Below are 15570 nucleotides of genomic sequence, written 5' to 3'. Positions count from 1 at the left end.
GGACATGGTGAGATTCTATATAAAATTTTGTTTTCCAGCTAAAAAGTTTTGAATAGTGCCCTTCTTGTCCATTTTACCTGACTTCCCCCAAGACAACACCTCCACCTGACTCCATGGACCTCACTTGGCTCAGGAATGACCAGGTAGGGGGAATCTGAGGGTCTGGAGCTACCGTAGTGTGCGCTCCCGGGGCCGGAAGTGAGTGGTGACTGAGTGGCACTTTCATTCTGGACACCCAAGGTGGGGTCCTCCAGGTCTCGTCCTCCCTTTCAGCTTCTCATACTGGTCTTAGCAGCCAGAATGAAGGCAATCAGGACTGAAGAAGTGGGCATTGTGGGCTAGCCAAAGATCCCAGCTGCTTGAATAACAGAGCTTCCATGTAAAAATGTCCTTTAAATGTTCTTCAAGGAACTAACTTGTAAAGATAGCTTATTTGTAAGGTGGGCTTGTGACTGTCCTTCAAAATGCAAGCTGCTAAGGCTTGGGTGGACAATGTCGGCACACCGGCCCCCAAGCCGGAAGCTGCTTCTGGTGGAAAGTAAGCAACGAGGGATGGGGGTGATTCACGAACAGAGATTTCAGATTACTAAAATTCCTTCTTATTTCATAATGTCACCTGCTGTTTCCAAGCTTGAGAAAGCTTTAGTTCAATTTTAATTAGTCCCTCATAGACACAGGGGCCAAGCACCGTCTTTTTTCTTTTTTTCTTAATCACTTTTTATCATCTTAATTTTAATAGAGCAGGATACACTAAAATTGATGACATGGTCACTTCTATTCTTCCTGTTAAATTTGTGCTGTAGCTAAATATTGAATCTGATGTCACATATTTTTCCTCTCTCCTTTCTTTCAAAAGTGTCATTTGTTTTAAAATCTAAGACAAATGTTGGTCTTTGACTTATTGGTTGGTCTTCTATTACTAATGAAAATTTATTGACCTGCCTCTGCATGCTGAGAGGAAATTAGAATATAAATGGATTAAGAGTCAGTGCGTGCCAATTCCCTGGTTCAGGATCTTTAAGGCTCCGTGGAAAATTCTGAGTTTGAGTTAACCATAGAAGTATATATACATACATCATCAATTTTATATGTACCAAGACAATTGCTTGGAGAAGAAATCGTAACTTCTATTACATATAGTAGCTATAGGGCTAGAACATTAAGCACAGTGTTCTTACAAGCTTGTTTCTGACTATTTTAATGAGGGAATGAACATTCTCTGTCTCAGATTCACTCTGCCTCTCTTAACTCCCTTTGCATGCTGGAAACCATGATAAAAGCTGTTCCCTTTAAAGAACTGAGAATAAACCAATGGACTGGATGCAGGGGTGCATGTTGCCATCTTTGTCTTGGCAATACCCCACCGTTGGTTCATTTCTGTTTAGCAGGAATTCTGAAAGGAGACACACACACACACACACACACACACACACACACACACTGTTAGATCATAGGCACAGATGAGCCACATGGCAGGGTTCGTTTCAATTTACAAACGTTCCAACTTAGAAAAGTAAAAGCTCTCTCTCTGCTTGCCACTTGGAACATGGATTCTTAGAGCCATTTTCTCTGGGGAGGAATTTACTCATTAACCTCTGTTAATATAAAGGCCACTGGCTGCCAGAGGCAGGGACCTTTGCTTTAGTAGGCAGACTCACCAAGGAGCGAGCTCAGTGTTCCACCCCCAGGTACCCACACCCATCCTCCGGACCCTGTTGCATTTCATTTCCTTCCAGCCGGCAGGGTAAGCTGCTGAGGAGTCTGAAATGGTCATTAGGGTTGAAAAGGCAAGAGCAGATGTTTGCAGCCTGCTTTGCTCGGTGAGTTTGAATGAGGGTCTGAAACGTTGTAGGGTCACCATCCTGCTGCAGGTGGAGAGATGGGGACACCGCGTAGTGCGTAGTGCTGTTCGGAGAGGTCCTGTCCACCTCCGCAGGGGACCGCTGATGTCACAGCTCCCTCCTGCTCTCCAGACCCTGAGGGCCTCCTCCACATCCGGGAACATGCCTTAGGACTGCGCTGCTGCTTGCAGAGGAGGCCAGGCCAGCGCCCTGGTGTGCACCGGGGCTGCTGTGAATCCCCCGGAGCCGGTGATCCAGAGCACTGCCCGCAAAGGCCAAGTGGGAGGCGGTGTCAGGTTTTAAAAGCGCTTACCTCTGCCTTCCTCGGCAATTCTCCATCTCCAGCCTCTTCCCCACTGTTTCAGAGGCAGGAAACTGAAGTAACCAAGCAGGCACTTTCTGGAGCCAGACTGCCCCGTTTGTGTCCCAGCTCTGTCACTTCCTCCTGTGTGGCCGCAGACAAGTTAATGGACTAGACTCTGTGCGTTGGTGTTCCTCTCCGTGAAATGCGTAGAGTACGTGTGCCTCCCTGATGGGAGTTATCATGGACTAAATGAGGAAATACACCTAAAACACTCAGAACGGTGCCTGGCCTGTTGTAAGTGCCCAGGAAATGTTGGATGTCACTCTTCTGTGTGCAGATAGAACACAGGTGAAGCGTCAGCTACATGTCACAAAGGATGGCAACGCATCTGTCAGGAGAGCACCGTTTGGAACTTTTAAGCTCTATCCCAACCTGTAAAACTACCCCTCGGCCCAGATTTGTAAGATACTGGTGTGTAAAGAGAAATGCTGCGTGGTAACCGAGTCTCTGCAGGCTGGTTTCCTACGGCGCTCAAGCGAAGCAGAAGTCCTGGGGCTCCGGAGCAAAGGTGTGTTCTCAACACAGAACAGCAATAGCTTCAAAGCCGGCAGGACCCTCTTGCTTTCTTGACACCAAAGCCCAGCTTTTTTCCCCAGGTGACTCTGATTAAGTTAACAATTTAAAGGAAAGCAGCACTTCCTTCTGGCAATTGTCCTCTTTATTTCTGCGTGGCCTCTGGGACTCCCTGTACAGCCTGCAAGAACATTCTGAAAGTGAAACCGAATTCTGAGGAGAAGCCCGTGCCCAAAAGCACTACCTGTCCTGTAGAAGCCATTCTGAATGGTTCTGGAGCTGATGGATGAGCAAACGGTGAATTCTTTCCCCCACACCTGCCGTCTCTGTGTATTTGGGGTGTTCTGGATGTTTAGGGATCCTTTGGGGTACATAATAATCAGATTAGAAAACTTGCTATTTATGAAGCACGTGTTTGGTGCCTAGCACGGAGCTGAGCGGTACACACCGTCAGACTTCATGCTGTCTGTGCTGCTTCCTCAGAGCTGGCATGGAATGCTGGGAAAGCCCTCTGCTTAGCGATGGGCTAGGGCAGGGTTGGTGTCTAGCTACTGGAAGGGCTAGAAAGCGGTGTACTCTCACGTGAGGGCTGAGCAATGCGTCAGGGCAGGAATGTGTCTAAATAGTGTAAGGTTTTCAAGGGTGGGAAGCAAGAACAAATATAGCAGAGACCAGTGAAAAATTCTAACCAAGATCTGATGGGAAGTCCACTCACTGATTTATTCATTCAAGACATACACACTGAGTGCCTATTATGTGCCTGGCACTCTTTAGATCTAGAGATATGGCAGTGAACACAACACACCCTGGCCCTCGTGGAGCTTACATTCTAAGGGTGTTCATAGAAATACACTGAAAATAGGTAATGTAAGGTAGTGGTAAATTCTAGGACATAAAGACAGCTGTAGGGGGATAGTGACAGGGGAGCTTCTGAGGTAGTGTTGTTTGTGTAAAACCTGTTGGAGTTTACTTGAAGGAGATGCTATGTGGTTATGTAGCGGAAAAACTACCCAGCCACAGCAAGTGCAAAGGCCCTGAGGCAGGATGGCATTTGGCCACTAAGCAGGAGCAAGGGGATGACTGGTGGGGGGAGGGGGATCAGAAAGGGAGCCAGGTGTCAGATTATGCAGGTCAGTCCAGCAATTGAACTCATTGTTCAGCCCCTCCTAGGCCTGGGTCATTTGCACGTTCAAATCATCATAAAACCTTTTCTTGAGGTAAGTCTTATTACTCCCTTTGAGCAGTGCCTAAAGCCACTCCAGAGGTAGAGGTCTGGGCTTCCAGAGCATCTGGGTTCATCAAGGTGATGGTCACTCCCAGCTTCTGCTGACCAGCATTCTCTCTCTCCATCAACTGGAACATATTCCTGGAATGCAGAAATATATTTATAAATGCAATGTGATACTTATTGATCAGTTTCATTATTTTAAAATATTTGCCATTGCCATTCCTTATTCTTGGGCAAGTTCTGATTCCAAATGTTGTTTTCTGCAGGTAGGCCTTAATGTGCATTCTACAGTGGCCTTCTTTCCTTCAGAAAGTGGTAAAAATAACTTAGAGCACAGCTGTACTAACAGGGAAAGCGGAATAGAAATTTAGCAATAGGTCAATAGCCCATGATCTCTGGATTCCATTTTATAAAACAGAGCTATCTTTCTCTGTTCGGTCTGTAACACTGAGTCTAATTTCATTGTGCTGAAAAAATGCAGGTATTAAGTTAGTTACTAGGGAGTTCTGGGATTGTTTTTCCAATGAAGTGAAGTCATAAATAATTCTAAAGATAAGTTATAATAAAAATAGAATTCAAAGGCTAAAATCTATGCAACAACAACAACAAAATCAACAAACCCGTTCTGGCCCAAATGAAGAAGGAAAACAATACAAATCAAACTTAATTTCCAACATTTGTATTATCTTCAGTGAAAGTGAGGAGATGAGTAAGACTGTGTCTTTATTTTATCTATAGATGGACCTCTAAGTAGGACACGGTAAAATCGGTTTAAGATAACAGTGATTCAATCTATTCAAGAGAACCAAGGAGTTTGCTTTTGGAGGCATGCCCAGATTCCCTACTGAGTCTTGTCCTGCATACAAAGTAATAGAAATTCATTTTCTAAATGTGGTTTTGTCCACTTCTGCAGTTTTCCATTAGGAAGCTACTTCTTGCTTTTCGTGTAGGAGCCGCTGGGTTGAGAGGAGCACATCTCCTCTCGCTCTCCCCTCCCTGCCATGATGTGTGCTCAGTTACTTGCATTGGTGTGTTCTGGAAAGGGGGAGTCATCTGGCAAAAATGTCACTTTGCCTACTGTGGTCAAGGCTCCCATTCCACCAGATACTATGAACTTTGTTCGCACCACCTTGCACCCCACACTGCTAGTGAATTAGCAGGTCATCAAACAAGGGCTGAGTCTTGGGATACCGGCAGGGCTCTGGCTTGGATGCCCAGAGTTTGAGGCAGTGGGACTCACCATTGCAGCCATGGTGTTTTTGGAAATACGTGTCACAGGGTCCTCATGTTTGCACCATCCAAAACCTGGCACTGTGGGCACCGCAGAGTAAACATCCCAGAAGCAATATGCCACCTGCCCTGCATGGGTGCCTCCGTCTTACCAGAGCTGCTCGTGTCTCAAAGTCGCCGTATTCAGGAAGTTCCTAAACTCCCTTTGGTGGCTGAAAATAAAGTCGAAGGCTACAAAAAGACCAAGGAGGACTTTTGCTTCTTCAGAAACTTAAGGCCTGGAGTGATATCAAAAAAATCCACCTATCTCATCAAATGAGGGCTGGAAACGGCAAAATGAGAAACCATCATCATATCCAACGTGGGGGACCCCACATCATATATAACGAGCACAACAGTGTCACCAAGGCCTTCAGAAACATCCCTGGAATTACTCTACTTAATGAAAGCGAACTGAACATTTTGGAACTTACTCCTGGTGGGCAAGTGGGATGCTTCCACAGTGGGACTGAACGTGCTTTCCTCAAGTTAGATGATCTGTATGGCACTTGGCGTAAGGCTGCCTCCCGCAAGAGTAACTCTAACCTTCCCCTGCACAAGATGCTTGATACACACCTTAGCAGAACCTTGAAAAGCCCAGCGATCCAAAGAGCCCTCCAAGCACCACTCAAGAAGATTCATCACGGAGTCCTGAAGAAGAATCCACGGAAGAACCTGAGAACCCTGCTGAAGCTATACCCGAATGCAAAGACCATGTGCCCGAACACCGCTGTCCACCAGGCCGGTGTCACGGACTCCAGAGGGTAAGACGGCAGCAGCGCTAGAAGCCCCGGCAGATGAGAAAGGGGTTCCTGGCAAGCAGCCTGAGGCAGTGAAGAAAGAAAAGAAGGCTGTTGGCGTTAAGGAGCAGAAGAAGCCTCTGGTGGGAAAAAGGCTGTGGCAACCAAGAAAGCAGCCCTGAGAACCCCACAGAAAAGCAACCCGCCATGAAGACAAGAAGCTCGCTGCCTAATCCTACGTGTGTTTTTTCTATAAATGTTGAGTCATTTGGACAGCTAGTTTTTTTTTTTTTAAGATTTTATTTATTTACTTGAGAGAGAGAGAGGGAGCACGAGCGGGGGAGGGGGCAAAGGGAGAAGGAGAAGCAGACTCCCCTCAGAGCAGGGAGCCTGATGCAGGGCTTGATCCCAGGACCCTGGGATCATGGCCTGAGCCGGAGGCAGACGCTTAACGGACTGAACCACCCAGGTGTCCCCTTGGACAGTTAAGTTTAAATAAAGACTTGATCAAGGGCATTGAGAAACAAAACAAAACAAAATAAAACAAAACAAAGAAAGCTACTTCTTGGCTAACTTCATCATAATTTGTCACTTTACTGCCAGCTGTTATAATCTAGAGCTAATCTGATGGCGCTAACGTCCCAGAGTAACTAGGCAAGTCCTCGATTCCTTACTCCATGAATTGGTTTGCGGGGGCTGCCATCACAAGGTACCACACTGGTGGGTGTCTTAAATAACAGCAGTGTGTTGTGTCATAGTTCTGGAGGCTGGACGTCTGAGATCAGATGTCGGCCAGGTCGGTTCCTTCCGAGTCTGTTCCATGCCATTGTCTTGCCTCTGGTGGTTTGCTGCCAGTCTTTGGGACTCCTTGGCTTGTAGGTACATCTTCCCAGTCTCTTGTCTTCGTTTCCACATGGCATTGTGTGTGTGTGTGTGTGTGTGTGTGTCTATGTCCAAATTTCCTCTCTTTGTAAGGACACGGCCATATTGGATCTGGGCCCAGCCTGATGACCTCATCTTAGCTTGATCTTCTGCAGAGTCCACATGCACAGGCTCTAGGGGTTAGGGTTTTAATATCTTTGTGGGCTGGGAAGAGCATACAATTCAACCCATAACACTGGTATACAAGAAGTTTAAATTAAAAACTCTCCCTTTGTAGAATCTTCTTGGAGATCCTTAAGGATTTCACCTGAAGACAAGAGGGTCCTCAGAGTAAACAGATCATCTCTTCCTGTGTAGACATTGCATTATCAGCCTGAGCCCTCCTTCACGTGTGTGTGTGTGTGTGTGTGTGTGTGTGTCTAGCCAGAACATCCTATCTACCAACTCTCCCTTTGCTAACAGGGCAAACTTGGAGATTAACTATGCCAAAGGACTTCAGAAACTGGCAGTCAAGTTAAGCAAAGCATTACAGACCACAAAAAAAAAGTAAGTATGTGAAATAGGTAAGGCAAAGTAATTCTTAAAAGTTATGAAGTGTGATGTATGTTCTATTCCAGCTTCCTCTTCTAACTGTGGCAGGTGCGCAGTGTTAAGACTGGCTTACAGTTCTTGGGCACTTACTGTGTGCCAGGCACGGTGTTAAGTGCTTTTCCAGATACTCTCTTTTAATCCTCGCAATAACCCTTGGCAAGTCTTATTATTGTCCCTATTACAGACCAGTGTTGAGGCTTGGAGAGTTTTAAGAAACTTGTCCCAATGACACAGATAGTAAGTGGCAGAACTGGGCTAATCCAGTGTCCTTATGACTCCTAAGCCCATATTCATAAGCCTCAGTGATGTTATGTTACTTCGGAAGCAGTGCTGTTAAGTTGGAAGGTCCCGGAGACCCGCTTGGAATCCCGCTTTATCTCAACTCCATGACCTCCGACAAGTAACCTGGCCTCTCTGTGCCTTGATTTCCTCCATATGTTAGATGGAGTGCCGATATGTGTTGCATGGTACATGTGTGTGCAGGTCTGTGTGGGGGGTGTATATTATATGAGATCATGTGCGTGGAGATTAGCATGTTGGGTCCTAAAAAACTGGTGGTTCACATTTTTCTTAATACATTTCAGAGTCAAGTTGATTTGGGGGGGGCGGTAGAGAAGAAAGATACTGGATATTCTAAAAGATATTTTAAAAATGGTCCAAAGGTTCTTGACCAAAGCTTGCAGATGTCACCCCGAACTGGCAGTGCCATTGCCAAGACCTCTTTTGATGGTGAAAGAGAGAGGGAAAGAAAGAAGAGTCCTTCTGGAGCTCCCATTCTTACTCCTTAGGGATCCTCTGTAACAGCAAATAATGGCTTTGAGATTGTTGGACTTGGAGCTTGATTCTTAGGGTAGCATTTTAGTAGGCTGCGAGGCAGCCGGCATGGCACAATGGTTGAGTATAGACTTTATTGGCACCGCCCAGATTTAGATTCTACCTCTACCGCTTATCAGGTGGGTGAATTAGGGCAATTTATTATATCTCTCAGTGTGTATTTAAAATGGAAATAGAACCTATCTCATATAATTGCTGTGAGGATTAAATGAGATAATACAAGAAGTGCGTTCACTACCTGGCACGGAGTTCATTATGACTTTGATTCTAATGACCTCCTAAAGAATGGGAGGTGTAGGGATGCAGGGGTGCGGGTCTTACTGTGCTGCGATCCTAGCATCCAGCATGGGTTGGCAAGTCCGGAATGTCTGCTTCACCAGGATTAATACAATAATATTTAATAATAAACATTGGACTTTTATCTATACCCAAAATCTGTGTTGTGTAGGTCACCTGAATTATTTCTATTTTAAAAGACCAATTACATGAAGGTCAGAGAAATCAAGTGATCTTTCCAAGGTCACACAGGAAACGGGGACACAGACCCCTCCGAGGCAGACGTTCTAGGCTTTCTGCTCTGCTGCTCAGCTCCTCTGAGGAGCAAATGTCAGATTCTCTTCCCCAAAGGTGCAGGGTTCCTTTTGTAAACATAAACTCTATTGAAGTTTAAGTTACATGCAACAACAAGCACCCTTCTTAAGTGTTCGGTTTGGTCGATTCTGATAGGTGTATATACAGTGGAGCCACCACCAAAATCAAAACATAGACATCGTCATCACGTCAAAAGAGTCTTCATGCCTGTTTGCAATCCTTTCCCCACCTACGCGACCACTGATCTACTCCCAAGGGATACAGATTCTTTTTGCGCTTTTTGCGATTTCCTATAACTGAAAGGCTATACTAAGTAGTCTCTTGTCTCTGGTTTTGTGCCTGGCTTTGGATATGCAGAAAATCTGGCATCCTCTGGTCCAGCTCTCAATTCTCTGACTGCAGGGTGCAACCTAAGTCACGTGCCCAGCCTCGGCCCCATCCTGATTTCAGCAGGGACACAGATCTGTCCCGGCCCCCAGCAAAGTCTACACAGGCCTCTGTCCCTGAGGTTTACTGATGCAATTGAGCTTATCCTTTGGCTTCTGAAGGCCGGTGATATGGGTTTCTGTCCCCTTCTGTGGGAGAAAATAGCATCACATTTCTTACCCCCTACCCTGTGCCGTTAGGGAGAGGGCAGTGCTCTCCTTTTGTTAAATGGAGACACTGCTGGGACGCCTGGGTGGCACAGTCGGTTAAGCATCAGCCTTTGGCTCAGGTCATGATCCCTGGGTCCTGGGATCAAGCCCCATGTCAGTCTCCCTGCTTAGTGCGGAGCCTGCTTCTCTCTCTCTCCCGCACGTGTGCTCTCTCTTGCTATCTCTCTCTCTCGAATTAATTAATTAATTAAATTAAAAATAAAAATTATTTAAAAATGGAGATACTGCTCACAAGACTACAAAATATCTGCACTGTTGTCCTATGAGCCAGCAGGGAACAGTAGCTGGACCCCAAACCCAAGAGCCGCACACGGGACGTCCCAGGGCTCTTGGGTCCTCCGCCACTTAACGTTTCTGAGCCTAACGCAGCTTACTCACTGGTGAAATGAGGAGCCTGGAAAGATGGTCTTTAGACCCCTTTCCCCGTACCTAGCACACGATCTTCCGCCTGTTCTAAACGCTTGCTCACCCTTGGCTACTTTATTTCCCTGATTTCCTACAGACACGAAATGGAAAATGAAAATTGAAATGAAAAAAGGCTGTATATGTAATGACTACAGGGCAGATCAATAAACTGGCAGAATTGACTCCCGTGGACACATTGAAATAAGATTAGGGAAATGAGGGCGATTGCCATATGTGGTGACTCAGACAGGAGGCTGCATTGCTCAGACTTTACTGGGAGAATGACACCCACTCTTGTGCCCTCCTGTTTTGCCTCCAGCTGTCTCGTCAGTGCCTGGGCCTGGGTCTCAGAGGGCATGAAATCTGCGGCGGACCTTCACCAGTGAGTGGTTCTCCCCCACCCCCCATGCCCGCACCCCGCACCCCCAGGGCTTACCCTAACCCCAGGGGGAGGCAGAAATAGTTAAAGTGGGCGTGCTACGAATACTCTGCTTCAAGCTTGTCCTGAATAGACAGGCTGGAACACACCATTTTATTTCCCCAGAAAATAATTTGGAAAATAGCTATAAATCCTAATACTATGCTTGTGTGTCTTTTATGTTCTATTTCCAGAAAACTTGGCAAAGCAATTGAGTTGGAAGCAATAAAACCAGCGCATCAAGTCCTGAGCGTACATGAAAAGAAGAAAAAATCAGTGAGTCAAATCTATCTTAAAGCAAGATTTCTGTCTTGGACCCAAGGAGGGAAAGGTGATGAAAGTGATACTAGCTTTCAGGAACTTGTCATAAAAAGAGACAAGAGCTCAAGATGTATGTGTAGAGGTGTTTGCTAAAGCATTGTTTATAGTAGCGAAAAACTCGAAACCTCTTCGTCATCCAAAAATAAATTATGATGAATTCAAGCAATGGAATATTATGCAACCGTTAAAATCTTATTACAGAAGAATTTAATGACATGGAAATGTTTTCACTATATACTGTTAAATAAAAATGATCTCAATTTTGTAAAGTAAATATATGTATATATGAATAGAAAAAAATCTGAAGGAGCCTCCTGAGAATGTTAGTAAGAATTACTTCTAGATAGTGGAATTCGAGGTTATTTTTATCTCATCTTTTGGTACTTTTTGCATTTCCATTGTTTTTCAATGAATAGATACTCTTGTGTAAACAGAAGTATTATAGACATAATTTTTAAAAAGACATGTTTTTTGTGCTTAACAGTTTGGGATTAGGTAAAGACAATAATAGGTATAGTCCCCAAATACTCTTAAAATTGGAAAAAGGTAAAAAACAAAACTAAACAATTCTTTTGGGAGCACCTGGTCCTTTTGTCTCGCATATTCTCTGGTCTTCTTGTGTCCCTTTCCTTCCAGAACAATTTCATCTGCGCTTCTTTTTCTTTTTCTTTGTGTGTCGTAGTGTTTAAAATCTATTTTCAGGCGACATAAAGGGGTGTTTAATAAATACTGCTCAACTCTGATAGGGGTGAGGTCATGGTCACAATTGGTTCAAGGCGAGGTGTAGTTTAGAAGTTCAGAAGCAGTCACCAGTGGCCCTTGTGCAGGGAAGGGGTGGTGGCTTGGGGTGGTTTCAAGTGACCACAGCCAGATAAAGGAGGTGCTAAACGTAATAAGTTAGGAAGATGAGGGATCCATAAAAATCCCAATGGAAGAGAAATGATACAAAAATTTTTTATTCAAATTAATTAAACTGAGTCAGGAAATGGAAATGATGTTTGTGTGGACATATGTGTGTTTTTACCACGATGGATGTTCTATTGAGGGCTGGGGTGATGGGGGAAATTTACATAGTAATTATTACTAAGCAACATAATCTTCCACCTTTGCAAACCAACTTAATAAAAACCAAACGCCAGTCTATATTTCATTAATTACAAAATACTTTTCATGCCCCATAATAATATGATCATCACTAGCATTTCCCTAGTACTTACCCACCATAAATCAGGCCCAGTGACACGATCATTATCATAGAGCTTTGGATAATTAGCGGCATGATCCCTCAAACTGCTGGTCCAGTTTCATAGCCTTTATTTCAGCATTGCCCTTCCCGCTGCACCCCTACACTGCCGGGACTGTTCGGTATTGTCAGGAGGCTAAAGTTGGGGCCACGTGGAACGATGCGGAAGTGCTGGGACCAAAAGGGACGCCAAACTCTGCAACACCCCCTCCATGCAGATCGCACACACTGATGTTGTTTTCAAAAGTTTTTGTATAGTTACATAGTTGACACAGAAATAATTATATTACCAAAGGCATTCAAGCTAAATTCTGTCAAGAGGTTTTGACGTGGGGAAAAGATAGTTTGGCTCCTTTTTTCAGGATATATGTCCACTGTAGGATTTTGAAATTCCTATGGATTGTGATAGTGATTGTGCCAGAATTCATATGCCAGCATGACTCAACAGAAAGACAGCAAAAAAAAGAAAAGAAAAGAAAAGAAAAGAAAAGAAAAGAAAGGAAGGAAGAAAATCGTTTCTCTTTTTTTCTGTTTGTAGCTTGACAATGAAGTTGAAAAGGCAGCAAATCTTGTCATTGGCAATTGGAGTCAACAGCTCAAGGCAAGTATACGTATGAATGTCATTCATGTCAACTCCGTTTTTAGGACTGAACATTTTTGCTTTTGCACGAATGTGATCCTGTTTTAGCGTTAGTATTTCTAAGTGCTAACTGAAGAGAAAACTCTTTCCTCACCTGAATTATTGTAGAGATATATCTTTCAACTAAACCGATAGAAGAGGAGGGCTTGAAATACGGCTATTATTTATAGCTAACAGACATAGTATTTGTTGTGTGCCAAATGCTATATATTTATATATTCAATCATTGCAACAACCTCTCCCCACCAAGAAAACAAAAAACAAAAAACCCAAACCAATGTGGTATGTCCCAGTTGACAGATGGGTGGGGAAACTGAGACACAGAGAGGTAAATCATTTGCCTAAAGCTGGTTAAGTGTTTTGAATCGAGAATTGTTATAAGTCATCGGGTTCCAGAGTCATTGCTCTGACCCATTCCACTGCCCTGACTGCCTTTCTGTATAATCTGTAACTTAGGGCAAGTGACAAGTACTCTCCGAGTTTGGGGCATATCATTTGTGGAAGGGCGTTCGTGATCTCTGTCTCACTAGTGAGAGGAGTACCGTGAGGGGTGAGGAGCCATACAAAAGGGCAATACATATACTGATTCCACAAATATGTATCGTCCACTTCCTGTACTCCACACTATTAGGACATGGTTCCTATTTTCAAGTAATTTAAAATGTAGTTGGCTAGATAACATATGTGCAGGAAACAGTAAATGAATTCTAGGGAGAGGAATTATGATCTGGTTTGAGAATTTGGAGCATATCATTATAGGTTCTTACGCAGAGAGCATAACAGATGGAACCCATATATATGTAGAGAAGATAATTCTAGAACAATCCAGTTTAGGAGGAATTCAAGTTGAAAGAACTAGAAACCAGTGGAGAGGGAATCTGTGAAGAAAGCCCAGTGATCCCCCTTTGAGAGAACTTGTGCTCCAAAAGTTGAACTCCCTTTTCATCTCCAGAGCATCAGTACCCAAAGAACTTTCCCCAGTAGACAGGTGCTAGTCACAAACAACCAGAGAGATCCCTCAAAAATAGGCGACCCCGACTCAGTCCTCACTGTTGCCTTTGGAGCTCCTGCTGAAGTCAAGGATTCCATAAGACCAAAAGCATTAATAAGAAATGTTTGAGATAAATGAATTTCTATACCGGCAATAGTAGCACTGATAAAAGAATCCTCGTGAGAATCACTTTTATAATAAACGTTTAAAAGTCCCATAATCAGTGTCCAGTCATTAGGTTTTAGTTTTGCTTTTGATTTTATGAACTTTCTTAAATAGAATTTGTTTGTTTGTTTATTTATTTATTTAAAAGTTGGTTCCACACCCAGTGTGGAACCCAACATGGGGTTTGAACTCACAACTCTGAGATCAGGACCTGAGCTGAGATCAAGAGTCAGATGCTTGACCGAGTGAGCCACCCAGGCGCCCCAAACAGATTTTTTTAAAATCCATTCTCTAAGTATTCGTCTTTCACAGGAAATTCAACATAACGGACCAAAAGAGAGAAACCGTGCTCAGCAGCTATAATTGCTTTCAAGAACAAAAAAAAGTGTCTTTTATTCTTTCCCAGTTTCCACCAAGTAATTTTTCTAAATAAAATGATTTTATTTTTTTATGAAGAGTGACAGAGAAATTAGAGAACATAAAATCCTTGAGCTCTAATGATTTTCTTCCCAGTTACAATGGAAAGTTTTCAGCGTGTCAGTAGTGAAGTGCGGTCTATTTGGGAGACAGAAATGGAAGCCTTAAAGGACCCAAAGCTCTTCCCTCATGCTCTCATTTCTCCGCAGGCCTGGGACTGACTGGAGGCAGAGAAAGAGCGTCAGTGCGTTTCCTATTCCTTGAATTCCCCTTTGCAGAGGCTTCTTAGGTTGAGAGACATTCAGAAGCCTTTGCCTCTGATTCCTAGAGAGAGAGGGAACTGAACTTTTCCCTTCATTACCTGGTTTTGAAGTCCTTGTGACCTTGAGAACATCATCTTCTGCCAAGTTGGAACTGTGTAGAATAGGAAATGATCACCTGGGTCATAACCCACTTTGAGGTTTGAGGCATCAACAGAGTAGGAGGACTTTGAATGTGCTTCTTCCTTCCCAAACCCCTGCCCCCCCCCCCACCAATGCAGGCCATGTTCCAGGAGGCCAGGCAGATGCCCACCTCTGAAGACTTTGCGTCAGGTACAAAATAGCCCCTTTGCTGTAAGTTTTAAGAAAGCATCTTAAAATGACTCTGTTATGGCCCAGGTTGATTTAAAAGAGTGAGGCAGGTGGTCCTCCATGTCTGCTGTGATGTTTTTGTGATAAAGCCATTCCCTTCATGATGCTGGCTAGAACATTGTTTTGGAGGCTTGCAGGCCTTTGTGATTTGGAGAAATGTATGACCCTCTTGAGTGTACTCGATATAATGAAAAAATATACAGTGGTTTCAGGGCACAATGGTAGCCACTGTAATATTCTAGACAGATATTGAGGTGAGGGCAGAAATGAAGAACTAAAATTACACAATCATTTAAGTGAGCACATAAACATGACTTGTTTCAGAACAGAAGAGTTTTATCTTGATATCTATTTCTGATCCCTTTTTGCTTTTTTTGTGTTTTTGACTCTAGGCCAAGAAGAAATTAATGGTTAGTACCAAGAAGCATGAGGCACTTTCCCAACTTGTAGAAAGCTCCAAGCACACTGTGACTAAGAAGGAGAAGCAGAAGGTAACCTGTCATGGCTGGCTGCATGCATGTGGTGTGGGGAAGCATGGGTTTCCTACTCTGAGCTATGAACACAAGAGAATTGGCTGACTCCCTGCTCTGTGTGAGGTCTCTGCAGAGCTGGCACGTGGCAGAGAATGAGAGGGATTCTAAATCATTCCTGGTCCACATATATTTTTAAAAGGTATTATTGACAGATGATGAATTAGACCAAGAGTGTCCACATTTTTCCATAGGGACCCTATTAAATATCTCTCAGTGCAAGTAAGTAAAAAATATATGTATGTATATAACGAATTATTTCATGTACTTTACCAACATTGTGTACCACATGTAGCACT

General features: G+C 43.9%; 1 protein-coding gene and 1 pseudogene across 4 annotated transcripts in view; both read left to right on the top strand.

Annotated features, from left to right (window-relative positions):
• NOSTRIN (nitric oxide synthase trafficking) overlaps nt 1-15570 on the top strand; it is a 55260-nt gene that overhangs the window by 15795 nt on the left and 23895 nt on the right. For 3 of the 4 annotated variants that reach the window (XM_008687070.1, XM_008687068.1, XM_008687071.2), the window contains exons 3-7: nt 7300-7383; nt 10234-10296; nt 10527-10608; nt 12435-12497; nt 15134-15232. In XM_008687070.1, the coding sequence (XP_008685292.1) occupies nt 7300-7383; nt 10234-10296; nt 10527-10608; nt 12435-12497; nt 15134-15232 (391 nt within the window). Of the gene's footprint in view, nt 1-38; nt 144-7299; nt 7384-10233; nt 10297-10526; nt 10609-12434; nt 12498-15133; nt 15233-15570 lie in introns of all 4 variants that reach the window. The other variant, XM_008687069.2, reaches the window with a different exon arrangement.
• LOC103659529 lies at nt 4933-6157 on the top strand (annotated as a pseudogene).

Source organism: Ursus maritimus, unplaced genomic scaffold (genome assembly GCF_017311325.1).
Source record: "Ursus maritimus isolate PB19 unplaced genomic scaffold, ASM1731132v1 scaffold_1, whole genome shotgun sequence".
Taxonomy (NCBI): domain Eukaryota; kingdom Metazoa; phylum Chordata; class Mammalia; order Carnivora; family Ursidae; genus Ursus; species Ursus maritimus.
Note: the sequence above shows the minus strand (reverse complement) of the source record. Positions and strands in the feature narration are given on the sequence as shown.